The sequence below is a fragment of the Hirundo rustica genome, chromosome 20 (assembly GCF_015227805.2).
Source record: "Hirundo rustica isolate bHirRus1 chromosome 20, bHirRus1.pri.v3, whole genome shotgun sequence".
In the NCBI taxonomy this organism is placed as follows: Eukaryota; Metazoa; Chordata; class Aves; order Passeriformes; family Hirundinidae; genus Hirundo; species Hirundo rustica.
In genome coordinates, this window is record NC_053469.1 from 1727559 (window position 1) to 1755113 (window position 27555).

At 49.8% G+C, this 27555-nt stretch overlaps 2 protein-coding genes across 5 annotated transcripts in view; one reads left to right on the forward strand and one right to left on the reverse strand.

Annotated features, from left to right (window-relative positions):
• The window catches only part of LOC120761642 (carboxyl-terminal PDZ ligand of neuronal nitric oxide synthase protein-like), a 29398-nt gene extending 10709 nt beyond the window's left edge, over window positions 1–18689 (reverse strand). For both annotated transcript variants that reach the window (XM_040083079.2, XM_040083077.2), the window contains exons 1-2: window positions 18544–18689; window positions 14842–14913 (exon numbers count right to left, since the gene is read on the reverse strand). In XM_040083079.2, the coding sequence (XP_039939013.1) occupies window positions 14842–14913; window positions 18544–18648 (177 nt within the window). In that variant the 5' untranslated portion in view covers window positions 18649–18689. The remainder of the gene's footprint in view (window positions 1–14841; window positions 14914–18543) is intronic.
• Window positions 18690–25456: 6767 nt separating this feature from the next.
• Window positions 25457–27555, forward strand: part of TTLL11 (tubulin tyrosine ligase like 11) — a 35936-nt gene continuing 33837 nt past the window's right edge. For all 3 annotated transcript variants that reach the window (XM_040083073.2, XM_040083074.2, XM_040083075.2), the window contains exon 1: window positions 25457–25891. In XM_040083073.2, coding sequence (XP_039939007.1) covers window positions 25463–25891 — 429 coding nt within the window. In that variant the 5' untranslated portion in view covers window positions 25457–25462. The remainder of the gene's footprint in view (window positions 25892–27555) is intronic.

The following is a 27555-nucleotide window of genomic DNA, read 5'->3' on the forward strand; positions in this document are numbered from 1 at the left end:
TTCATGCATAACCCAACCTCCATCCCGGCACGAGGCTCCAGGCTGACCTGTCACTGCTGTCACAGCACAGTCTAGGCACTGATTTTCTCCTTACTATTGAATTGATGGGATTTTTTTACCCCACATTTGTCAAGGTTACCAACAAATCCAAACCCACACAGCGACATTTCTCTCTGCTGCCTTCCACGATTCAATCGTTATTCTCCTGTTGCTTGTGCTGTCCCATGGGGAAAAGCTTTTGGGATGCTAAAGGATCTGGAGCTGCCCCTACAAGAGGCAGTACAGCAGCCTGGCAGCTTTCTTAACTATGGAGATGAGATGGGATATTTTATAAAAACATGCAGGTTAAAAAAAGGTAATTAATTTCATTTATTTCAGCAGCACCATTAATTCTGTATCTGGTGTGTTTGACCTGGAATACTTTCCACTTCTGCTCTTAAATCCCTGTGTTCAAGTCTTTGCCTTTCATACGGTCCCACACACTGCTGGCATGCAATATTAACTTACCCATGAGCTAAAGACTCTATGACTAGAAATGTTAATGGCGCTGTGTGATGCATATTTCATTGGATAATTCCACCCAAGCAGATATAAATTACACATGCAGTTACCAGCTTCCATCTGCTGATGAAACTTGGGCTAATGCACATTGGAAATCATGTGCAGTTTCCAGCACTGGGAACAACCTGCATGAATAGAGTTATTCAAGGAAGCAATTCTTAATGTGATTAATTACTGAAGGTATCAGGGCCTTCATTATGCAAATGAAAACTGTCATAAAATAGAGAGTTTGCAGGTCTTGGAGGCAGTCTCTGCTTCCAGAAAATGCATCTTCTTCATTAACGAGGAGCAGCAAGGCCAGAACATGCTCCTGGCCATGGTTCAAATGGTGTTTTAAGTTGTATTAAGGGAAATCAAAGCAGAGGCTCTGCAGGTTTTTGAAGCTGGCGTATGTCAGTGCCCCCAGTCACAGCTGGGTATGTACTTATTTACATGCCCATAGGAAGATGCCACAGTCTTGGAAACCAGAGACTTCTTCCTGTGGCTGTAAATCCTCCAGCCAGCCCTCAGCCTGCTGTCCTGCCCCGGCTCCCCTCGGCCCATCCCGGCCTGGCAGGCTGCAGGATCTATGTGTCCATAAACAACCCCCAACAATAGCCCGTCCCAGCCCCTTCCCCAGGCTCGCCTTCCACACGGACACAGGGAGCATGGCAATGAGGGCTGCGAATGAGCCTGGCTCTGCCCCCCGACTGACCGGCTCCGGGCAGCGCCGCCCCAGCAGGACCCCCAGTCCCTGCTCCCCCTGGCACACATCCTGCCCCCTTCCCTTCTCTTCCCTTCCCCTGGTACTATACGAGTCCCATTTTAGGATTTAAAGCCATGATGAATCCAAGTATTTCCAGCTCAGGAATGTAATTAGTTTGAAACCAGCTGACTTATACGGGGTGAGGACAGGGTGTTATCTCTGCTGCTGTTTGAACTACCCATGCTTGGGAGTGCTGCCCTTGGAACTGATGCTACGGAAAACTCCGGAGTTCGCCCAGCCAGTGGGGTTTGTGTGCTGCCCTGGAGCTGACAAACCAGCAGCGTCCGTCCCCACACCCTCGGACCACAGGCTGCTTGCTGTCCAGGCTCTGATCCCCCTTCAGCATCACATCCCACCTTCCCGAGGTCGCGGCAGCCCGGCTCGGCACAGCCCTCGCTGTGCCTCTGTCTGGGAAGCTCTGGGCTTGGTTCTTCCCTCTGTGCCCCTGGAGCAGCGTGTGCCCGTCCTGTCGGAACGCTGTGAACCCCCGTGCCCGCCGGGGCACACGCTGCCGGGGCCGGGCATAGCCTGGGGCTGTGTGCAGTAGCTGGGCAACACGGACACAAAAGCGACGCAGGAAGTGCTGGAGGCCAGGAGTGCACCTCCTGCCCAGTGGAAAAATGAGAATTTATGATCCTTGGAAACATAAAACTGCTCACTGGAAAGCAGAAACTGAAAAGGGAGTACAATAGGCAGGGAGAATGCTGGAAACGTACTCGAAGTCTTTTTTTCTCATTTAAATGAGCTCCTTCCACCATCCAGCAAACTCTGTGGATGCTGCAGACCGCTCCCCACGCACTGAGCTGAAAGGGCTGAGGAACTATCAGGGCCTGCTGGGTTTCTGGGAGTCCCTGGAAGGGCAGCAAGGAAATGTGGCCCCAGCCCAGCTCAAAGGATCCCTGGCTGACCTTGGGCAGGGGCTGTGGGGATGCTGCCCTGGCTGCAGCAGCTGTAAGGGGAAGAAAGAAAGAGCTGCATTTTGTCCAGGTCTCCTTTGACATCTGCGGAATCCAGCTTCAAAGCACTCTGATGGGCATGGTAATACAGGCCCTCCTCTTCATCCCGCTTCTCCTTTTCAATAGATTTTATCCTTGGGAGGTCCCAGACTGCTGAAGTCTCAGACAGCCCTTAAGGATAACTCAATCTTTCCACCTTAAGGTGACATGGCAAAGGATGTGGCTGGAGTTCAGATATTTTTATGCACCAGTCAAAAGGATGTGGAGGAAAAAGCAGAGTTACACCCTCAGTGGTGACTGGGGCTCCAGCAGGTGATGGGAGCTGGAGGGAGCCCAGGGCTGGCAGTAGCTCTTTAATTAGTCTTTTCCACCTCTGAAAATCCACGGACTGTCCTAGAACAAAGCTTTTAAGAAAGGGTGGGACAAAAGCAGCCTTTTCATTGCCTCCTCCCTGTGGAAGAGATAGTGCAACACTGCTGAGCTCCATCCTGAGGGGCACAAGCAGCCTCACAGCCCAGCGCAAGGTGACATCATCTGGCCTTTGGTGCCTCTCTGACAAAAGCACCATTGTGTGTCTGTCACTTGCAGGAGCTCCCTGCTGTCTCCAGGTTTAATAGGGAGCTTTCCCACACACAGCCCTTCAGTCCTTGTCTTGCCAGGGCAGGCCAAGCCCAGCTCACAGGGAAGCTGGGTTTTATTTTCCTCCCTACCTCTATTCACTTTACGGGAGAAAACAAATTACCTTTTCCATCTGCAGTGCCTTGGACAATTAATTAGCATCAGTGATGAAGTAGTGTCTCGGGACCCCACCCCAACAGGAGCACGAAAATGTCCCTACCTGAAAAAGCTGCTAGGTTACTGCAGATAAAGAGTGCTAATTTCATTAGAAGCAGGTCAGATTCACCTGAAATAACCCTGAGAAGTGAAACTGCAATTATACACTGCAATATCTTCAGGTAATTCCGTATTTCCCGACAAACATCTGTGTCACAAGGCCCTGCAGAGAAGGGTCTGGTTCAGTGCATGTTTCACATCCTAGATGCCCTCCAGTCTGGTATGTAGGACAAGAGGCAAGTTAGGAGGTTGGATTGCTTTAAACCTTGTCCATCAATGTTCACACAACAAAGCTCTGAAGAGCAGGAGCCAGGACTCTGCAGCAAGCTCAGCTCCATGAAAAAGCCCCAGACCCCCTGCATGGCTGTGGGAAGGTAAGAGAGTATTTTCTACGTCTCTTTCTCACTCACAAAGCAAGGATATTCATTTTCTACTTCATCCATTCAGTTGTTCTGGTTACAGCCAGCCCCTGCCAAGTGACAGCTACCCAGCACCTCGCTGGCAGGGCCAGGCCACCAGATACTGCTTGTACAGACAGGAGCAGGAGGCAACTGAGGATTTCTGCTGCCTGCTCCAAAATTCCTGTTGTACTTTCAGAACCTACCCGTCTCCATGAGCCTGACAGGCCACGGCAGGGGAGATGCTCCTGGCTCACTTCCTGGTATTTTGGCTAGGCTGTGCAGAGAAGGAAAAGAGGAGCTGGTGTCCTCAGAAGCAGGAGGGGGAAATGGGGCAGGGCTGATTAACAGGGCTGCTTTGCTCTGTCTCTGACAGTTGGTGTTTATTGCTTGTTTGGACAGAGAATAAAAAGCCCATGTTGTTCTTCTATGGCTTTTAGAGGTGTGTTTGTGATGCTGTTCTTCAGGAGAGCAGAGCATTGTTCAGCCCATGAGCAGTTTGTGGCCATGGGAGCCAGGCAGGGCCCAGCACTGCAGAGTGTGGGGCAGGGACTTAATGTGGGTCCTGGCAGGGGCTCACTGGCACAGCACAGACATGGGGAGAAATCCTAATCCCACTGCCATGCCAAGGCTCTGACAAAGGCAGGTACTGGATTTTAGGCCTCTAAATAATGCAAGACTTTGTGTTTATGTAAGGATGCTATTTTAGTGCAGGTAGTCCAAAGGAATTCTGGAGGCAAAGGCAGCCAGAGTAGGCTGGGAGCCGTGCTCTGAGTGCAGGGGTGGACAGGGAATGTCAGTGCTCCTGAGGCCTGGGGCAGGCAGGGGAGGGTCAGAGGAAGAGGCAGAGAAGTGCCCACATGTCCAACCTGATAACCAAGTCAAACCCAGCCCTGGCTCCCAACAGGGCCAGGTGTGACCTGCTGGGGTTCTCCATTTCCAGCACTGTGCTGCTCTGCAGCCTCCTCCTGAAAGCCTTGGTGACTTCAGGGTGCTCAGCATGTCCTCCCAGGGTGCATACCTATCCAAAGGAGAAGGAGCAATCTCATCTGCTGTTGAGAACCTGGAGAAGCTGCATCTGCATGACTAACACCTGCTGTGTGTAAATGCTGCAAGGAGGGAACATCTCCTGGCTTCCAGACTTGCCAAGTGCTGTCCTCCAGCTCTGTGTCTTGCCATTTCTCCTAGCCACCTACCAGGGAAATTAACATTTCCTTTGCATATCCACAGCAGAGTCAGGAAGCTGGACTTGGCACCTTTATCTTTGAGCAAGCAGAATCCAAGCTAGAATGAGGACTCCATCTCCATCTGCATTCAGAACCAGCACTTGATTACAAACTAGACCAGAATGACAAAGGGGGGATGCTGAGTGTGCTGCTGTGTGCAGACCAGGCCTCAGGACTCCTTTGCTAGGTGCAATCCATCTTTATTCTCCTGCAGGGCAAAGAGCTCTTTGTTAGCTCAAGCCCTGGGTGCAGCTGAACCTTTCTACACCTCAGTGCCAGCAATTCCCATGAAGGCTGTGTACTGGTTTGAGATACTCAGGGACAGAAATAATCTGCTTTATTGCCAGGCAAGGAGATTTTTTCTATGCAGCTGCTAATACTATCGATCTGCAGCAGTTCCACTTGAGAAAACATTTCTTACAGAAAACCCGGTGACTTATAGTCGACCTCCAGGCGCTGCAATGAAAGGATGTGTCTGCATCTGTGAGCAGCAACAGTGCAGCAATTCCAGCCAGGAAAAGGCCATTGAGCTTGGAGGGGGTCAGCACCACAGGCCACAGGGGCTGTGGGTGTCAGGTCTGTTGGTAAAGGCTTGACATGCAGGACTGACAGATCCTGCTTCCTTAAAAAAATCAGCAGTCGGGCCCAGTGCTCAGATGAAACTGTTAGGACAGATTTTCTAAAGCACGCAATTCCTAATTCCCATTGATATCAGAATCTTGGTGGCACAAATGTCTTTTGCAATCTGCCCAGACTGCATTCCCGGAATACAGCAGAAGTGAAGGCAGAAGGGAGCTCACCCCTCTCCTGCCAGGCTGCCCTGAGTATTACCCAGATGTGCAGCCCTGAGCAGAGCCAGGCACAGCACAGCTCCCACGCTGCTTCTCTCCTAGTGGGCCTCGGTTAGAAATTATTGAGTGCTAATAAAACTGCAGTACCTAAATTTAAAGGGAAGTCTCCGGGTTCTCAAATTGCCCATGAAACTTCACTCAAATTTGGAAACAAGACTGCTGCTGTAAGAGAAAGAAAATTCAAGTCTAATTGTGTCATTTCCAAAACTCCAGAATATTAAGCAGTTCAAGGACTCTATTAGCCTTAGGGGAGCTACTGAGATTAGTGAATCATGATGAGAGAAAAGCCTGGGTTTAGATATGGAAATTATGGAAAAAGAGGGTTTTATTCTCTCAATATTTGTTGTCATTATATGTCTTGTCACCAAAAGTGTACCAGACCATCACAGGCTCCTCTCTCTCCCCAGTGCTGTTCCCCGTGTCCCTGGGCTTGCAGTGGTGTCAGCAGGAGGTGTGAAGCTGTGGACATCAATGCATCCTGCGCTGCCCATGCACAGGTCAGTGATTAACCCCAAACAGAGTCCCCAGCTCACAGCTCCTGCCACCAGCTGGGATTCAAAGAAGCGAGACAAGCAGGAGACCAGCATTGCCCTGGGGGGAAACATGAAAATGGGAACATGTGCCTGGGATGGAAGTAATCATTAACAGCAGGAGCACAGGCTGCAGCAGGACTGAGCAGGTCCATGGTGCTGTGGAATCACTGAACCTTCAGTGCTCCAGGAGCCAGGTGTGGCTCTGCAGCAGGTAAAGGACACTCAACAGCTGGCAGGTGGCATTTGAGCCTGTACCCGTGTCCCTTACACCCCCTGAGCAGCTGTGGCTGCCTCATCCTCCACCACACTGCATCTGGCCTCAACATGTCCCTCTGCTCCTTCTTCATCTGACAAAAATAATTTGATTTTTAGGAAGAAAAGCCTGGAGCTCAGAGGCTTTGGTGCGATTGCGGGGAGTACATTGGACCTGGCTGTGCAGGGAACAGGGTGATTTGGGACCCTGGCCTGGGATGCTCCCTCAGTGCTCAGGGACACATCCTTCCCTCCAGCACATCTACCCAGGCAGGATCTGTGCAGCAGCAGTGACAGAAGGATGGAGGAAGCGGGAAGTGACTCAGGTGTCTTGAATGCTGTCAAGCGGCTGCCAATTAGTCCAAATAACCCATCTGGTCCAGGGAAAGGACATTTAAATAATGTCTAATCACTGCTGCAGGAAAGAAAGAAAGAAAGAAAACCATTCCATAATGCCTTTAAAAAATCCCTGCTCCCTCATCAAAGCATCCTTCCTTCCAGGGACCCATTCAAGAGTTTGTCACACTGTTATTTGGTCAAAACATGAAGTAGCCTGTCAAAGTACTATGTAAAGCAGCATGGATTCTGTCTGGTTTCTGGCCTCATTTAGTACAGAGCAAAAGAAGATTGAAGAAAACAAGTGTAGAACCAAGCTATTGTTAGCAAATCTTATTTTACTGGGCTGAATTTGGCTTTGTGGTCACAGTCCCTCAGGGTCCCTCTCCTCACAGCGCTGATCAATGAGGTACAAAGGGCCCTTGCCTGTGACGAAACCAAGATCTACAGGGGCAGCCACTGCTGTGCACTGGCTCTGGCCTTCCTCCTGTGCCCAGCACAGACTCAACCTGAGAACCAGAGAGGCTCACTCAAATGAGGATTACACTGTAGCCACAGGCCACTTTTCCCCAGATTTTTCTCTGCACAGAGGGAGACTCATGGGGACACACTGAAGTGTTTGTATCTTCATGGGCTGTTGTATTTTGTTCCTGAAACACATCACCCTGCTCTGGTGGCAATCCACCCCTGCACTTGTCCAGGCTGTGCAAGGAGGGTCTCTGCTCCGCCCCACGGGCAGCCCCAGCTCTGTCCCCCTGCAGTTGTCACTCAGATTTAGGCAGGTCCTTGTTACCAAGCCAATCCAATCTGCTCTCTCCACTCTGGTTACCTTCTCAATTACATTTTTTCAGGCACCAACAAAGAAGCAGTTTTGAGTTGTGGCTGAGTGTTCTTCACCAGAATGTAATTTGGAAGCCATTATATTTCATCTCTGTAATACTCTACAACCAGTAACATAATTGGTGAAAAAGTCTCTTTATTTCAAACTAGATAAAAGCTTTGCAGAGATCTCATACAGTGATATTTTAGCTGGTGAAATTAAATGCTTCAGTAATATAATGATAATACTGTTAAAGCCACTTTATTTTACAATTAAAAGGTACCTGCTTCATTGCCAAGATTCAGCATCAAACAAAAAGCTCTGTCTTGTTCTATTTAGCAGTAACATTTAAATTTAGCTTTTATCCATTTAAATGCTGCTTTTATTAGCCTTCAACTAAACTCCAATCCACCATGACTCTGATGCAAAACAGAATTAATGTGCCTGACTGGTTCCACCCCCTCACCGGAGAAGCCACAGAGTTCTGAGGGCTCTGAGGAAGGCACTAAAGGTCGCCGTTGCCTGGAGATGACACATTTCACTGACTGATCCCTCCACCCATCTGCTATCAACCCTGCACCGTGCACTCTGAACAGGGTGGAAGAACTGAAGCATCTCTAGTCACTGGCCACTCCTCAAAAACTGGGTCATAGCACGTGGCTACCGAGGCAGCCCTCAGCTGTCGTCTGGCACAGTGGCCTGTATTCACAGCTTGGCCAGTCCCCACTCGTTTCAGCTCAGGGGTTAAGTGACAGAAGGTAACTAATCATTCTGTGGCAGGAAGTGCAGAGGTGAGTTAGGGTTGGAGATGAGCAGGGTGGAAATCTGCAGGGGTTTCTAAGTCAGTGGGGCAGCTCTATTGCAGCAGCTCTGTTGCTCTATTAAGACCCCCCCAAGCAGTGAGCAGAAGGTTGGGTTCTTGTGTAATCTCAGAGGTGTTTTTTCCTCTCCTCCCACTCAAGATGCACAAAGCAGAGCGTAGTCAGTTCTCCACCACACAATGCTGCCTAGAAACTCTGTGCATGATGCCACTGTAGAAACAGCTCATTAAGAGCTTCTTCCCTTTGTTTTAAGATAATACAAACAGCAGAAAATGGGTAAAACAAGCTTGGGTTTGTCTGAGACAAGGCTGACTCAATTCTTCTAGAAAGCCAGCTTCCACATTTTAAACTAATCTTTTGTGAGGCTGGGAAAGCAGCGTGTGCATGGTGCACACCAGAGCCTGTCAAGGTGGAACAGAGAACACACAGAGAGAGGCCCAAGGAGCTGCACCTGCACGAGCCACCCTTCCCAGGCCAGCCTTTCCCCTCCTGGGGCCTTCGTGCCCAGGGCTCTCAGGGAGATCTCACCCCACCTGGTGTTTTGGCTAATTGGAGCTGCAGGGCAGGCTGGGCAGGGGGAGAGGCTACAGAACTCAGTGGCAGGATGGGAGCAGGGTGAGGAACAGTGCCTGAGAGGTTGCAGCTCCTGCAGTCTCAAGCTGAAGCCACTTGCTTTGCCTGGAGAAATGGATTCTTGCCAGACATTCTGCCAGAGGGCTCAGCTCCTTCAGCATCCTGTCCTGCACAGACCCATAATGTGTCTTTCATCCCTTAAGGTAAGGTGGCATCCTTGTCATCCTAAAGACCAGGAAACAGACTGTGGGAACCAAACCTGGGGGCCATTTGCAGTGTGGAGCAGTAAAACGCTTTTCAGTAGAGCTGTGCATTGAATGTGGTGGGTTCAGTGCTGCCTGCCCTGGGTAGGAGCAGGTAAGAGTTCCTGGCAAGGCTGAGACCCTCAGAGCACACGGTGCAACTCCTGCCTCCTGGGAAGCCCAGCCTGATCCCCATTCCTGTGCAGGAGACTCTGCTATAGATGCAACAAACGGAGGAAAACAAACTAATGAGGCATTAGGGCTAAACTTAGCTGCAATTAACATTTAATTGCTATCCTGAAAACACTTGCTGTATTTTGCCAGGGCCTGGAAAGGTAAACCAAATTAGCTTAATCTTGTGTGGTAGGAACCTTAAACTGGTTCAGATGCCTGGTCTCATGGACGGGACCCTGAGGGTAACTGGTGTTTCTGGGACCTGGAGCTGAGCAGCCCTGTGGGCTGATCACGTCCTGCCTGTGTGAAGCTGCAGGAGCCTTTCTTAGACCTCTGCTTTGGAGAAGAGTCAGAGCTGACACCAGACATTGTGCAGAAGGTGCCAGAGCAGGTTTGTACATGCTTGTGTATGTTGGTTTGGCTGCCTATAACCACAGCTCTCTCCTGGAGGACATAGGCTGTGTTTAACACTTAGCAGGGTAAACAACCCTTGCATGGCTCTCCAGAGAGGCAGGGAAGGCACCCTAGAAAATTATGCTCTCTTGGAGCATAGTCTGGGGTGAATACAATGTCTTAGTGTGGGGGAGAAGGAGGAAGAGATGCCTGTGTTTCACACTCTAACCTTGTCAGAACTGTCATCTGTTTCTCTCGCACCTTCCTGTAAATGAAAGGAAGGTGCACAGTCTTCTGAGAACTAAAGAAAGGTCCACCCCAGCAGTCTGAGGCTGCTGAAATATTTAAAGATACCAGGATTGTTGTCTGTCACAGCCCAGGGCTATCATTAGCTGAGCATTTGGATGCTCTTCCAAAGAGGCTGAAAGGGAAAACCCTCCAGGAACTGCAGCAGAACAAACTCCCATCCAACAACAACAGCTCCTGGCATGCAGCTATAGAGGTCTGTACCCCAAGGCAAGTGCTCCAGCAGTTTGCACTTGCACGTTTGAGTCTGTGCCTCAGCTATAGCTGACCAAACAACTTCATTATAAAGGGATGGGCTGCAGAGACTAACCAAGAAACCCATCAGCTGGGAGTTCAGCTTCTCTCTTTTTTTAGTTCTGATCACAACTCCAGCTCAGATTAACATGAAGCTGGCAGGAAAACCTAGCTTTCAGCATAATAACCCAGGAAGGGCTTATAGGCAGAATATGTCAGAGGAATCCTTGCAGCAGTTTTCTAGGTGAACTTCTGTGGTGAGAAAGCTGCCTGCCTGGGAAATGTGTTCTAGAACAAGCCCATGAAACACCTCTACCTCTGAAACCTGTCACACGGTAATAAACTAAACTGAGAGGGCTGAAGGCTGTCTCCCTGCCCTCTGCCAGCTGGCCACCTGGTTCCTCTCCTTCTGTAGGAAGAGCAGATAAATCACACCCACATTTGCTCCTGAACCGCTGGAATTTGCAGCCTGGCAGGACTTTAAGTGCAAGGTGCTGCGTAAGCCAGCCCAGCTCTGGGACTGGGGGCTCTGGAGAGCAGAGGCAGGTTCCCTGCAGCTGTCCCTGCTGCCTCTGCTTCACAAGTTTGCAACTTACTCATCCTGATTTAAATTGCTGTCATGTCACACTTCAACACTACCAGTTGATACTTGGCAGTGAGTCTGACTTATGGTGTGGCTGGATTGCACGTCCTCACTCAAATACTGTGTGGAGAAACTGCAAAGTGCTGAGGCTCTGCTCAGAGATGGATGCAGCAAGAATGATCAGGATAAGAGGGAGGCTGAAGTGAGAACCCAGTTCTCATTCCAAGGAGAGCTCAGGCACTTCTCATGTATCCTGCATCAAGATTTATAAATGTTTCTGTTTCTCTGGCACACTGGCCTCTGGGGAAAAAGGCTTCTCAATTAAATTAAGCCCAAGAAATGTGGAGGTAACAGAAGACACATTAGTCTGGATGCCTGCCTCCTGTTTGCTCATCCTGGTGTTTGGATGGGCACACCACCAGTTGGCTGTTCCCTTATAGAATGATTAAATAATCCAACATCTGGCTCCTTTCTGAGTGTCAATACCTGCTTAGGTCCAAGCTAAACCTTCCAAACAGAACTGAAATTTGTAGGCTTCAGAGATTCTTAAGTGCAAATTCCAGGGTAACTGGCTCTGTGCCTTAAAGGTAGATAAAACTGAATGTCTTGGGGAATTGCTGGCAGCAGGCTGTCTGTGGGGATGACAGGCTTTGTCACTTACTCCTACTGTGTCCTTGTACAACCCACCACTCAAAATAGCAGCATGTCACTCGGCCTGTTCAGCTGGCTGTGAGGTGCTGGACGCAGGGTACAGGCGCTCTGGGAAGGGAACTTTCTCCTCTGCCCAGTGCTGGCTCTGGGCAATGCATGCAGGACATGTGGTGATGTTAACCCTGCCCTTGAAGACATCCATTCTTTGGTCTCCCAGGCTAAGATTTTCCAAGCAACCTCAGCAGCTTCAAGGAAGTGTTTTGTATTTTACAAAACCCATCTTCACATTACCTGCCGCTTGAATTGTGAGGAGGAAAGATCTTGATTTGTACATAAACTCCCCGGAGTGCTGAGAAGGCTCCAATACCTGCAGAGGGATCACTCCAGCAGAAAGCCAGCTCCACCAGAACGCTGACAGAGCACGGGAGCTGCCAGACACCCAGACCTGGATGGCCTCAGGCAGCTGCAGGCAGCAGATGCTGCTCCCTGGGAGGTGGGGGAACACCTGCCCGGGGTGCTTGGAGCTGTGTGATGAATTGGACATTCCTAAGCAGGCCCTCGCTGTGCCTGTCAGGGTAAAGTGTATTTATCCAAGCTGCAAACTCATTTCATCAACCCCCCCCTGCCAGGGCAAGAGGTAGAGGGATTAGCTTGAACTCTGATCATGTAATAACAACATGGCAGCTGTAGGCAGCTAATAATCCACTGGAAGGATTAGCAAACTTAAAGTTGTCTAGCTCTGCATAATGGAAAGCTAAGAACAGCAGCTTCCCTGTTCTACCTACTGCATTTGCATTCTCTCCAGTGGAAGCATAGAACATGATGAGACAAGGCTTTCCAGTCTGTTATGAAATGGGATCTAATGTGTGACTAATGGAGTGTTGCTAGCAATTCTACAAGCATCCATTCAGCCCAGAATATGGATTTAAGCTTTACTAAGAGACTGCACCTCAAATACCTACTGCTGAAGAGCAGGTCACGATTTCAGCAGGCTAATGTTAAACTTGTTATTTGAGGCTCTCAGGGAGTAATGTCCTGAAGTCTGCAGGCAGACAGCTCTGCTTATGCATGGAGGATCCCACTGATCCAGAATCCTTGGTACAATTCATGTGTAACTGGTAAAAGAGCCCAGTACAAAACACGGAACAAGGAGCAAACTTGTCGCCTGGTGTTGCTGCTTTCCTTCTGACCCTCTCAGGACATTTGGAGTCCTCAGCAGCTGAAGGCTTTTCCCCCAAGGCAGTTTTGATGCTTGTATCAATTTACTGATGAGTAAACAGAGTAACCAGCTCTGACACAGCCTGGAAAAGAGAGCTGTAACTCCACATCCTCCTCCCTGCTCGCCCTGGGTGAGTAAGAGCCCTCCTGAGCTGTGGGATGGCTCCCACCTCCTCCCAGGGCACAGGGAGCAGCACAGGGAATGCTGTGCTGGGGCTTGTACTGCACGACTTTTCTCTTCTGCTCCAGTGGAGGATTCCAGTGGAACTCTGGAGTGCACAGAGGATGAAAGCTTCACCACGACATGCTCCTGCCAACACTTGGCAGGGCTGTGGGACCTTACTCACTCCTGCACTGCAAACAGGCAATACCACTCACAGTAACATAGGAGCAAAATACTCATTTCCCCCAAGAGCTTCTTCCACGGTTTCCTCCCAGTTGTAACTGGTGCTGCTGAGAGTCCATGGGAAAAAACTCTAGTACAGACAAGGCCTCTGCATGCAAATGAATGCTACATAAATAACCCCCATCTTCCCTCAGTTCCTAGGTTGGGTACTCTGTGCACTAGAATTCTCTTCAAAGACCTCCCAGTTCATTCTTTATGCTCTAATTAAGGATCAGTGCCAATTAACTATCTTCAATAGAGGAGCATCTTCCGCTCAGCAGCCAGGAAGTGTCTGAATAAGATCCTGCTGTACAATGTGCACATGAAAAGGGAAGCCCTCCCTTTTTGGAACGGGCTTCCAAGATTAAAAACTCAGTATAGATTACTGGATGCCTACTTTAAAAATCCTGTGTGACAAGATTAAGTGATGGCACCCCGGAATGCAGAATGTGTTTTTACATGTTTCTTGTGGTACTCAAGCATGCTATTGCACTGCCAATTGCACTCTGAGCTAAGTACCACTGTGGCAATAGCAGGTGTGAAAACAGAATGTGACGCTTTATTTTAACTGGTATTACAATATGGTTTGCTTTTTCTTACAAGGGGGTCATAGATCAGCAGAAGTGCAGTGTCAAATCTGATGATGAATATTGATTCTGATGAAAAATTGTCAGTAATTATGCCAGCACCTAAACTGCCCTGTAAGTCCTCACCTATTGCTTTTACTTCCTACAGATATTCACCTGTTCCATAAATAACCAGGCAATTTAGACTGCTGCTGCACTGTGTTCTGAGCAAGAGCTGTGCTAATAGTCTGAGCAGGCAAAGGGAGGGGAATGTCATTTCTAAGCTTGGCTGGAGATGAATACATCAGCTCCCCAGCCAGTTAGAGGCTAAGTTTAAAAAGCACTATTCTAAAGGAAAATTAGATGGTTAAACACTGCGGGGGAAGGGGGGGAATAGGATAATCCCTTCAAAGCTTTAAACAGAAGATTCTCAAATTTGCTTCAGCTGATGGGAGACATATGAACAGCCTCAGAATTAAGACCCCTGCAAAACTTCAGCCAGACACAACAGCTGCACTGCCTTTTGGGGGAGATGCACTTGAACTGGTTATACACGAAGCAGATGTAAGCCACCCAACCCTGCTAATCACAGCTAAATCTGGGGACCATTCACAGGCTGCTCTGCAGAATAAAGGGGCAGAGCAGGAAGAGAGCAGCCTTGGTGATGAGAAACAGGAACTGTGAAACTGTATTGGAGCACGGGGAAAGCAGCAAATTATTCTAGGAGCAGCAGAATCCACAAAGTCTAGTCAGATGGGATTTACATCAATCACACCTGTCAGGGCACTGATATTTCAATATATAACACAATATATTTGGAACTGTCAATGAACTCAAGTGCTTTTGTGGAGCACATTGTGTTCAGCTTATTTTTCACGCACACAAAATTCCAAACAGGCTAAATAAATCTCTTAGGTTCAAGGAGAAGCCCATGGCTGCTCAGCACAGGAGAGGGGTTTATGTCTGACTTTTGATAACTGATCCCTTTGCAAAGAGCACAGGATGGGCCTATGCTAAGACACCTTGGGAATTTCTGGAGAAGCTTGTTGCAAACCTGACTGGGCTGAGATTTGAGCTCCAGATAGGAAGGGCTGGAGGGAATTTGGAACAGTAGATTGCAACCAAGTCACTCCAGGGAGTGTAACCTTTAACTGTGTGTGGGGCTCAGCTGTTCTGAACTTACCCGGATCCTTCTCATGGCTGCCACAATCTCCACACGGCTGTTGGGCCTGGGGACATCCAAGCTCCCGATGTACTGAAAGACACAACAGTGAGATGTCTGTGCATCTGAGATTTCTGTGCAGAAATGCACAAGTTCATGCTGTGGGCTTCTGCAAAACAGACAGCATTTCTCACTGCTGTCCCTCCTTGCTCGGACTGTTTTGACCCAGGACAGGATAGGAATATCTGTTGTAGATAATGTTATCAAGTTGGGGATTTCTGAGGTTGCGTGTGAGGCTCTGACCTCATTCAGGTTCTGGATGTGCCTTTTCCAGTGCTTTGCAGGGCGATGTCTGCTGCTAATTGAGTCACGATCCCGTGTGTCTGAAAATGGGACTGTTTATCCTTTGTTCCTCCTTACTACACCTGCTCAAAACTAAAAGCTGTAAGAGCTGTAAAAGCTGCCAGGAAGTGCAACCATCACCTTTCCTGGAAAAGCCTTGTGACTCTAGCTTAAGTTTTCAGTCTGCACCACCCTCCCTCTGGATACTGCTGTCCCTGGTTGGTTGGACCAGCTCAGCTGTCTGCAGAATCCTGGTAAACCCACCCAAATCTGTGCCCTACAACCCTGCTTAGGGCAGCTGCAGTCCTAACCATACAGCTTGGGGTTGAGTGTCTGCATTCCAGTGTCGGTGCCAGTCCTAGCAGGGTCTCTTACTGGGGTCTGAGATGTGGCAGATGGCAGGTTCCCATCACCTCCACCCCTGCACCACAGCTACAGCCTCCTGGAGCTGTTTGCCCGTTCTCCTGAACGGAACTGGCAGTACACTGCCCACATTCCACAGGTTATCCTGGAACGCCCGTGGGCAGCTTCCTGCTGCTGGCATTCCTCCCTCCTGTGCTGCCTGTGCCCTCCCCTCGTGTGCCACAGCAGAACCTGCTCGTGCACCTGTTGGCAGGAGGCAGCAGCTGCTGCCCGGTGGCACCGGTGACGGCACACGTGGCACGGCTGCACGGGAGCGCTGCCGAGGGGAGGAGGCACAAAGCTGCCAGCTCAGCCTTGGGAATGAGGAAAACGTGTGGCGTCCTGGGCAGTCACACGGCGTGGGGAGCAAAGGCTGCTGATGCTGTGAAGTGGTGTGGCTCAGCTCTGAGGGGAGCCCTGCACGCCCGGGCCATGTTGGTGAGGACAGGGAGGATGTCACTGAGGGACAGGGCGATGACAGCGTGTGCTGGGAGTGGCCCTGGCAGCTGAGGGCAGGAGCTGGGTTTGGTGCTGGGGCCCCGGTGGGGTCCATCAGGGTAACACAGCCCATCTCTGCTGTCAGTGGTAGGGACTGAGGGCAGTTCACAGTTTAGTGACCCACCCAGGAGCATTTGGTTCATGAACTGTGTCTGGTTTTCAATGTGTGCCTATGAATTCTTGGCTTTTTGGAAGTGGTTCCCTTGTGGAGAGGAAAAGGAGCAGCTAATCAGGAGGCCCCTGCAAACATTCAGGGTGATATTATATATATGAACAGAGACAAAATAATTCCCCGGAACAGCCCCCCAGGTATTGCTGTTACTGACACAGTTCTGGATTTATTTCTCCACTGTACTACTTGCAAATTGCAGTGGGTTTTATCTTGTAAAATGTCTGCTTAAAAGGGCTTTCAGAGATGAGCTCTCCTGGCTCAGTATTTACTGCTCTTTCTCCTGCCTTGAAATAAACACCACAAGCAGTCTGAAAGGTCATCTGGCTTTGCTGCTGCTTCTGTAAATGCCTTTGCAAAATGGCATTTTTAAGAGCAGTTAAGTTCATCTATAGCCTTTGGTAAACCACACGAGAACCGAGCTCACAGCACGAGAGCTTTAGGGCAGCAGGGAGGGGAGCAGCAGAGCCAGGGCTTCCCTCTGGGCTGGTGGGGAGGGCAGAGCTGTATTGCTGTGCTCTGTGGCCCCTTGGGCGTGCAGATCTCCTTCCCTGCTCCGCTGGCCGTCAGGACAGCCACTGGTAATCCAGATGAGCTCCTTGCAGCTGGCTGGCCTTTTGTCTGCCAGCAGCAGGGCCGCAGTGGGGAACAGGCCATGCTCCTAATGACAAATTAATTGGGCCAAGAGGACAGCGGGGACTGCTGAGCTAGAGGAGATTCTTTCAAACTCCCTGCTCTGGCCTGGCTGCAGAGTTTGGGTACCTGTGTTTTCATGAAACTCATGAAACAGCACACGAAGCTCTGCCCAGTAATGACCCCCCGAAGATTATAGGGTAAGGAAGGCAGTTTGTAATGTGGAGATTAGAGAGCAAGTGTGGTCAGTAAGATTGCCTGGTGCGAGACACCTGCAGCCAGCTGCAGCCTTGTCATTGTCAGCGTCGCAGCTGACTGATGTGCCCACAATGAGCAGCGTAATTGGAAGAGACAGACTGTAAAGCAGAACTGAGCAAGCATGTTACTAAGGTAATGCAAACCCCATCCCAGACCCACACATCCTAACAGGGTGTTATCCACTCGCTAGCTCTGGATGCCTGGAGCTGTCAATCTGAAAAGCCAGTTTCACTCAGTTAAAGGTACAATTGCTTCCCATCTTTTAAAAATCAAAATAAGGATTTTTCTTCTCAGCACAGTCTGCAGCACAGCAAATGTTAATTTAAATACAGAAATCACAGATTAAATGTTTTCTTCCCTAAGGAAGATAGATTTTTTAAAATACATGATTAGCTGTCTATTCAGATTCATCCTGTATCCTGCTTAAATCTTACAGTTCTTTCAGCAGGAAAACCAAGAGGCACAAAATCCGTATTTCAAAGCTTTATTGGAATGTATATGCCCCTTCTTTCCAGCTCGGAGACAGCAGGCGTGAATTCCATTTCTAATCTGTGTTAGGCCACCTGCAAAGAGGGGAAGGGAGCCTGTGAGTTGCTCCAGCAAAATGCAATTCTTCTTGTCAGCTGAATTATAAACCCATTCCCCGTGCTGTCTACAGAATGCCAATTCCAACGGAGTCCCTTTCTGAGAGTGCTGCTGTGCTGCCAGGCTCTTCTTCATGATCAATATGGAATCTCTGACAATATCAGTATTTCCTTCTGATGCCTGAAGGCTGCAGACCTTGTCTGTCCAGCTTTTCATGCAGGGAAGGGGTCAGCTGGAGTAAGGCACTAATATTTGAGCAGCGCATAGCAGTCTGCTGGTTTCCAGGGCGATAGGGAGCTGTCACCCTGCCGCGGCAGGACAGGGCAGCCTGGTGGGGGACAGGACAGGCACTGGATCAGGCAGGGATGAGCACCTGGGACAGCATCCACGGTGCTGTCAAGAGGGGTCATTCCAGAGCAGTTCCCAAATGAAGCGCACACGGCAGCGTCTAAGGATTACACGGCTGCAAAAATACTAGGGAAAGAGCGAGAACCTGTTTGATTGTGCAAATTAAACGTAAGGCTTTCATAACTGATTGCTGTTTTCTTTAGACTCCCTCAGCGTGGCCCAGGGGCACTTCCAGAGCTGAAGAATAACCGTGGCAGGGCTGGGGAGCGGGCACGGCGAGCCCGGCCTCGAGCCAGGGTGTGCCACACCGGTGGCTGCTGGACAGCACCGGAGCTCTGAGACCCCCGGCCCCTCTCTGCAACAGAGAAGAGGGGGAACTCGCGGGGGTTCTCTGCCAAGGCCGCCCGAGCGCGGGGGCTGCGACAGGCGGGGACACCCGCCGCGGCCCCGGCCCGGGGGCTGCGGAGGGGAGCGCGCCCGGGGCTCACCTTGGCCTGGAAGTGGATGCCGTGCTGAAAGGCCTCCTCGTTGTGCAGCGGGACGCGGGAGTCGCAGCCATCGTCCACCAGGTTGTACCGGTTCTTCACCGGCATGGCGGCGGGCGGGCGGCCGCCTCAGCCCGCGGCCCCGCCGGGCATCGCGGCCGGCAGCGCCCGCCCCGCGGAGCCCCGGGCGCCGTGCGGGGCGGCGGGCACCCGAGCCCGGCCGCGTTTTGAATGAACGTCCGCGGGAGCCGGCGGGGCCCCGGCCCCGCCGCGGCGCCATTGGCCCGAAGTTCCCTCATGTGATGCGGGGGGCGGCGGGAGCCGCCCGGCCCTGCCCGGCCGCCCCGCCCCGGCCCCGCCGCGGAGCCGCCGCCAGCCCCGGCTGCGGCGCACGGCCGGCGTCAGGAGCGGTCCGGGGCATCTCGCTTATGGACGGGCGCTGCGGCAGCTGGGCCTGGTTAGTCTGGAGGAGTCTGAGCGGGGATCTCATCGATCCGTACAAATGTCTCCGAGGGGTGTCCTGAATGAGTGGTCACATGCGTTATGTGTGTCTCATGTCAGTGTGACTTACATTTACGTTCTCTCGTGATCCTGACGCACAGTGGATGCCCACTGTGTCACTCAGTATACTCTCAGGATTTGTGGCACCCCGTGTGCTCACGGTGTTCTTTCCTTCCAGTGCTGCCAGGCCCAGGTGAGCCCTTGCGGATGCCACTTTGGGACGCCTGGCACACCCGAGCATGGCATTCCTCAGTGGGCACCAGCACAGGAAAGGGTTGAGACGTGCACAGCTCCAATGGCAAGGCCCAAGGTTTGTCCTCTGACTCAGTATACGGCCACACTCCATTTACAGGGATGATCAGACATGTGAATTGTGTAGAATCCAAAGGGTGGAGGGTTACATGTGCGCCAAGGCATTTCATCTGGGTTCCCCCAAATTAATATTTGAGTCATAAAAGTAACTCCCAGCCAGGTGTTTGAATGTTTTCGGACACCACCTTTTATGTGGCTTTTGCATTAGCAAGAAAGAAAAGTTTGACCACAGGCAGACAGCGCACAGTTCCCGGAATCCATCTCAGGAGTGTGATCACCCTGAGCTTGGCATTTCTGAGTACTTGCAAGTCAGTGGGAGATGGGCAAGAGCCAAGAATCCAGAAACTTATAATTAAGAGAGGGAGAAAAAGCCCAAGGAATTAATATTGGTTCACAGACTATGACCCTACATGTTGAAGTATTTTGAGGTATTAGCAGCTCTTTCTGGGGAGGGTTCCGTGGTCAGCCTTCTGTCTTTGTGAAGTTTTTCTGTTTCCAGACAGACTTCTTTTCTTCCAATCTATAGCACTGCATTACCTTCTCATTTAAATATTCACAAGTTTATGCTAATCCCACTTTTATACAGCATAACTCAATATGGGTTTTGTCAGTTGGTTTCTGTCCAAGATGCTCCTCTAGATACAAATCTTGCCTGCAGATGCATTGGTTTAGTTCTTTGTTGGTGATTTTTTTGTGTGGTCTGTGCTGATGTTTAGTGTGTACTTAGAACATTTCGTGACACTTTTCTTATCTTGTACATATCTCGATCAAAAAAAACCCATCTGCTGACCTGAATGAATAACCTAGATGTTGTGTGCAAATACCCTTGGACTGATTGAGCAACATTCAGGTCTTTGGTTCTTCTAGGCCCAAGGAGGAGGAGATGCCACCCAGTCAGGCTGTGCTCATCCTTCCTTTGATGCTAACGCCAGCAAAGCTCAACTCATATGGGGAAAAACCTAACACAGCCACTACTGGTGAGTCTCTACATTGATTCTGCAATACTGCATTTCAGCTGAGGCGTGCAGGAACCTGCCATCGTGCTGAGCTGCTCAAAGCTTCTCCTTGTTACCCTCCCATTGCCACAAGAGCATTCCTATATACGTGGGAGCATATGGACTTCACCTGGGATAGTTAAATATTTAAACCTGATAGAAAGAACAGGATGAAATAACAAGAATCGGTCTTTTTAATTCCATTCTGGTGCTCTCCAGTATCCCGCAGATTATAAAATCCTTTGGGTAGGAGGAAAGAAGTATCTCGTGGGAATCCTGAGAAAAAGAAAGCAACTGTTATTTAAGAAAGCTTGCAGTGCCAGTTTCTGTTAGATCACAATTGAATTGCGGTGTTTAATGCTCCTTGTTCATGAACTTCTGTGAACTTTTCATAGGGCTTAAATCTCCTGAGGTTAATGGTTTGGATCCGTGTTTGAGAATTGAGTTTGAAGGCTGCAAAACTTAAAAAGCTGTTAATTTTCTAGTTTGTTTGTTGGGCAAAGAAAATTCTTTGACTCCACTGGAAGTAAGAAAGCTGTATGCCTTTTCTTCTGGACAATGAAACTGGGCAAATATGTGGAATGAAGCATTTACACAGGACATCGTCACGGATTTAGCACAAACAAACCCTGAGTAGCATTGAACAGTTGGCCAAACCTCATGGTGGGTGTTTGCATCACATGGAGGTACTGATCGAGTTATTCCTTTGATGTGCAAAGCATTCACAGAAAGTCCCTTCTCTGAACACAGTAGGAGTGAAGCCCCAAGACAGCTTCTTGGCTCTGAGCTGCAAGTGTTTTTGTAGGGACCAGGTTTGTATCAGCTTTCTTTCTCGGGCACAGGCTCCCAAGATTTCCTTCCTTCTCTTTCTCTCACGTGGGTGCACATTTCTGCCTGCCCCAGGACTCTGCATGGAACTCCATCTTCTTACATAGCTTCATCTTTTGAAGAGACTTTGAATGTGGTGGGTGTTATATGCAAGGTGTTCTTTAATTGGTTTCTTAGTTGCTTTGTAGGGAAGGGAGCTTTTGCTTCTATTTGATCCTGTCAGATTTTTCCAAACTTACTTCACAGATAAAGGAGGAGACCTGGTCTTGATGCCATGGAATTTTCTTCCTTTCTGCTAACCCTTTTTAGCACTCATTTCTGCCCAGCAGAGTTGGCAGAGATTTTGAATGATAAATAAGATATGACATAGGAAGAGCAACCAGACAGACATCCAGTAATTACAGACAAAACCTCTGTTACAGGAGAGCACTTCCATACCACACATAAGAGCTGAGAGGTCTGTGCATGCTTACCATACAAGGAGATCTGGGTTTGTCATGCCACTTTATCAACATTATTAATATTTATTTGTGCTGGTGCCATTTTTAGAGCAAAGCCTCCAGTGTACTAACACACCAGGAGACTTCCTAGAAAAGCTGCTGTGGGATGAAATGTGGGGGCAAGAACAGATAAACCAGCTGCTGTTGACTAAGTTGCGTGATGTTACCCCTTGATGCACTGGGGCTTTCAAGAATACCAAGAAAACTCCCTAACAAAATCTTTGAGTCTCTTGAGCTGCCACATGAGGTGAACTCAGAGGTGACGTGTGGAGCTCATTGTTTCAGCCCCCTCAGCGAGTGTCATGCATGTCCCCTGCGAGCACAGGGGCTGCTTGGTGAGGTGATTATACCAGATTTGTGTTGCTCAAGAAGAAACAGAAGCTCAATGTCTCGGCGGTTCAGCTCCGCAGCACGGCCGGGCAATCTGCCCGTCAGGACTGCAAACCTCTTTCATGCATGGCCAGCTCCAAAGGGCTGTGCAGCAGGACTTGGCAATGAAAAATGTCATCTGCAATTATGCATATTTTCATCATCTTCTATCATGCAAATCCCTTCTCCCCAAATATCCAGCAAATGTTTTGTTTGCATATGTAGGTCAACCACAAATCTTCTGTGGTCAAACATAAACATGGGCAGCACGGAGTGATGTATATGGATTTAAAGCCAGGCTGAAGCATAACTCCACCACGGACATTTTCCAAGTGGAGTCTGCTAGATTTGTTTTCTTCTGACTTTTCATTTTATAGAGCACTGCTTTCTCATGGATTTGTGGAAGAACAACTGATAGGAGATACCATGGTTGCAAAGGGAACTATTAACTTCAGACACAGATGGATAGTTCTTCATGAGTAATTTTTTTTTTTTTTTTTGAACAATAGCTTGAGGAATGTATTCTTTTTCAAAAGGGAACACTGAAGCATTTCTGCAAATTCGCCACTGTCAGGAGGCCAATTTTGTATGATATTTTATAAAGATGGTATGTTTTTTTGCAAATTACATGTTACTTTGTTTTTCTTGTCTGGGCTATCTTTAAAAAACAAAAGTATAGAAAAGAATACAGTTATTGTCCTTATGATGCTACATAGAAGCTACAGATGTTGATCCCAACTTGGAAACAAAAACGCTTACTAGAAGGAGGAAAATATATTAGTAAAGAAAATGTCACTTGTTAACCTCCTAAGCTTGACATGCTCACATGCCCCACTCATGAATTCCATATACCATGGGTTGGCAGTGCAGTCCCTCAGTGTGAGCTGCTGTGATCAGCACGGTGTCGGGATGGAAAACTGTTCCGTTTGCTGCATCTGTAAAACTGCTTTATTCCCAGATTCCTCCTTGGATCTGGCACTTGCCTGTGCACACACAATTCGTCAGGTAAGTGACGATTTCGGGTAAATGAGAGTGGTGGTCTGAGAGATGAGTAAAATGCTGAACAATCAAAGAGGATCCTTCCCCACTCCCATAAAATTAGGCCAGCACCTCTGTTGTCTTTGATATCCTGAATTTAATTAATGAGACCATAGGGACATTACAGCTCTCCTGGATGGAATTCACATTCTTGTTCACTTATTATCACAAGATAGTAACAGTCTGTTTTTATCAACACCTTCCTCTGAGTAAGGGTCTCAGGAAACAGCCTTGTGTTTAAGAGCACCCCATAACTAAATTTCCCTTCTCCTCAGAGGGGACAGATGATCTCAAGTTTCGTATTTCTGTCCTGCTGCTAGATCCAGCTTGCTGTATTCAGCAGGATATGCTCTCCTCCTGCATTACCCTGTGCCTCATTACTGCCCAACCTATACTTTACTCCCCACCTTGCTGTACCTGAATGCCACGTGCAGTCTGACCCCACGCTGCACGCTGCAGCCCATCTCTATTTATCCCAACAGGAAAGGGAGGTTTTATCCACACAACACAGGCAAACCAGGTATCGGATCTATTACAGCTTCTCTGGTAGAGGAACAACTAGTCTGTTATTAGCCTGTAAGAAATGTGGATATATGCTAATTAGATATAAGAATATTTCCACTTTGCAATAATTTTGTTTGGTATTTCCCATGCTCCAATGCCTCTTAATGCTTTGGCTCATCTTAACTCTTTCCCTGGCTTTCTTTCAATGCCGCTGACATTGGTGAGGATAAATCTCTGTGTTAAAAATATTCATCTGGAAGCGAGCCTGGCAGTAAAATAAGAGACAGTCAGGTCACCACTTTAAGTCACGCTCCAGCATCTCTGAATTCCTTTTTTTACAACTGAATTTTTATGCCAATGTTGAACATAAGCAAAATATTAATTTTTCTCCTCGATTTGTACCTGCCCATGGAAGAGGTTTGGAATGAGATAATCTTTAAGGTTCCTCCCAACCCAAACATTTCTGTGATCTGGTGGTGGTGGTGAAGCCAAGGATGTGCCTCCAAGTGATGGACATGGAAAAGACACCACCCGGACAGCTCATCCTGCCAACATTACCAGCCCCTCTGAGCTCCTGCTGGAATGTGGAAATGCTCCCAAGTTTTTAATTAAACACTGTCACAGATATAAAAAAAGCGTACATCTTTTAATAGCAACATGACAGCACCCAAGAGCAAGCTACCTGACCTCGGCCTTCCCGGTCACTTCACCTTGCAAGACACAACTCTGTTTAATTAAATTATTCGTGTCTTTGTTGCTTGCAAGGGTAAATGATAGCAGACCGGCGAGGCACTGAAAAAATAAGTGTCTTGACACGACTTTATGATTTTATCTCGCAGCTAACTGGCTGCGAGTGCCAACTTTTTCTGCATTTATTTAAATTTTGCTGTAGATTAAATAATTTCTGCCGATACCCCGTTTCAGTCCTGTTCCAGATCACGACTCTGGTGATCGCTCCTTCACACAGAACCCCGATTATTCCCGTTTTTCGCCCCGAAGTGCCGGCTCTCAGCCCGAGCTCCTTGCATCCAGGCCGGATTTCCCAGGGCGCAGCGCCACCGCCTGCCCGCAGCCCTGCGCTCCCCGAACTCCGCAAATCGGGGTTTTGCTCCAACAGCCGCTTTACTGACACGTTCTCGATTTTTTTCTTTTCTTTTTTTGTAACTATATCGTGAGGGATTCATGTGTCACAGAGTCAGAGTTTTGGAATGGTTTGGGTGGGAAGGGGCACAAAAGATGCTATAGTTCCAACCCCCTGCCATAGGCAGGGAACCTTCCAGCTTGCTCAGGTTGATCACAAAGCTGCTGTTAAGATTATTCATTCCATTACTGACAGTGCGAAAGCCGTTTTCGTATTTTCCTGCTGTGCCTAAGAGCGTTTAAATCCGCAGATGGGGCTCTCCCGGCATCGCTGCAGCCGAACCCCAACGGTGCATGGGAGCACCCTTTGTGCGAGGCAGCGCTTTGTCACGGCGGCGAGAGCCCGGTCTCGCATGAAAACCTTCCCGCCGCACGGTAAGGAGCGGATCGGGCGTCTGAGGCACCCGGGCGGCGAAGGGCACGGCGGGCACCGCGCCCGCCCCTCAGCCCGGCCTGAGGCGGGGCCGCCATGGCGGGGCGGGGCCGCCATGTTAGAAGCGGGCGAGGCCCCGCCCCGCTCCGGGGGCCATTTTGGACTGCGCGGGGCGGGGCCTCTGCCCCATCCCAAAATGGCGGGGGCGGCGTCAGCGCCTCACGGCGGCGGGGCGGGGCCAGCGGGTCACCGGCCGGCCGCTGCCATGGCAACGGGCTGGGAGCGGGGGCGGGATGGAGCCGGCCGGGCTGGGGACTGAGGGGATAGAACCGGCGGGGACAGAGGGGATGGAACCGGCGGGGATGAGGACGGAGGGGATGGAACCGGCTGGGCTGGAACCGGCCGGGATGGGGACAGCAGGGATAGAACCGGCGGAGATGGAGCCGGCCGGGCTGGAACCGCCGGAGATGGAGCCGGCTTGCGAGGCGGAGGAACCCCCGGGGTCCCCGTCCCTGCCCGCTGAGGCCCCGCAGGACGGCCCGGTCGCCGCGGACCCCCCGGGAGAAGGGGAGCTGCCCGCCGCGCCCTGCCGCGAACGGGAGCGGGGCCGGTGCGGGACCGGCCCGCAGGGCTCGGCCGGGCGGGCGGCGCGGGGCAGGGCCCGGCGGGCCCCGGGCCGCCGCAGCGGGGGCGAGAGCGCCCGGCGGCCCGGGGTCACGGTGGACAGCTCCAAGGCCAAGACCTCTCTGGAGGCCCTGAAAATCAGCCTGCGGCAGCTCCGCTGGAAGGAGGTGAGCGCTCGCCAGCTGGACCCTGCGGGGCCGCGTCCCCATCCCTGCCTCTGCTCCTGCTCCGGCCTAGCGCCGGTCCTGCCCAGACTCCCCTCCCTTGCCTCGGGTCTGCCCCCGGCAAAGCCTTCCTCCATTCTCCTCCTCCTCCTCCGGGCCGCTGCAGCCGGTGGTTTCCCGGCTGTGTCCCCTCCCGACCCTGAGGCTATTTCTAACCAGATGCCGGGTCCGGAGCTGATTTGATTAATGATCACGACTCGCCACAGCCAATTATGCAAACCAAAACAGGGGTAATCGGGTATTGCGCTTCCGAGGTTAAACTGATCACGGAAAGCGCAAGAAAGAAACCTGCTCCCATGGGGAAGCGTTTGACGTGTTGTGTAGATTTGCATTTCTTCCCTCAGGGCTGGCCCGGGACAGCGCACGGGAAGGTGCGGAGCCGCTGCCCTTGTCTCCACGGCGTGTCTGTCAGACAGCACGGTCTATGAATGCAGCAATATTAAGCCAGCTGTTAATGCGCACATAACGGGCTTTAGCCTGCTCATTTATTTTATGTAGAGCAGCTATAGCTATTTTTTTTCTCCTGCTGCTCGAGTCATGTGTTTTCTCATTGCTTTGTGGGGATTTCAGTGAGCGCCAGTATGTGCTGAACTGGAATCAGGACAATAGGGAAGCTGGCACAGAACTGATGCTTTGCAACTCCTTATTTAAATCCTGGAGAGATTTCTTAGCTATATCTTACTATAGATGGTCAATTGTTCTCCAATTGTAAAGACTTTCCTTAGCAGCTTTATAAATGGCTTTTTACAGAAGTTGAGGTGGTTTCTAGGAGCATTGTGAGGAAGTTGTGTAAGAAAAAGGGTACCTGTAATCCATTTGTATGAGGGAGGTTGGAGGGGAAAGGAGGAATAAAACCTGAGGATGAGCTGTTTCTCACGTGCAGAGCTAGGACGGAGTGGTGTGATCTCTGACCTTCAGCTACTCCACTTTACAAAGCTGCTTTTGGAATTTCCATTTACAAGATGATATTTTTGTGCACCTGATGCTTTTTAAACAAAATCTCTACAGAGTGGGGGTAGACAGTATATTCTGTACTATTCCTACTAACCTAAGAGTTAAATACTGCAAATTTATTTTCTGGAGGACTGAGTGGCAGTAAATGTTGCTTGTGTTTATTCAAAATGTCCTTAATACCTTAATACCACAAGGATATGCATGCTCCGTATCTGGAAGAGTAGTGCTTTCTCTTCCTCTGACTTCATAAAATTTTATTTCAAGATTTTTGTTATTTAAATCCAGTGGCAGGATTTCAAAACCTCTTTGCACCAGCGCCCCAGTTCTCAACTCCTGCTTGTACAGCAAAATAGTAACAACATACGGGGAGCATTGAAATTCAAAGCTGCTACATTTACCTCTCCGAGCCCTCAGTGCACCTGTGGGGTTGTCTGTCAGCAGCCTTGCTCCATGTTTTATGCAGTGACATGCAGAGCAGGGGCACTTCACACTTAATTTCTTTGTTTTTATGGTTAAGTTTTATGTTCCGAGGGCGGGGAGCCATTCCAGAGAGCGTTTCTGGATCGCTGATATCAGTTAGCCTCGCAGATTGTGCTGGGAATGAGCCACACTTAGTGGTTAATTTTGCCTTTATAGTTTCCTGAGACTTCACT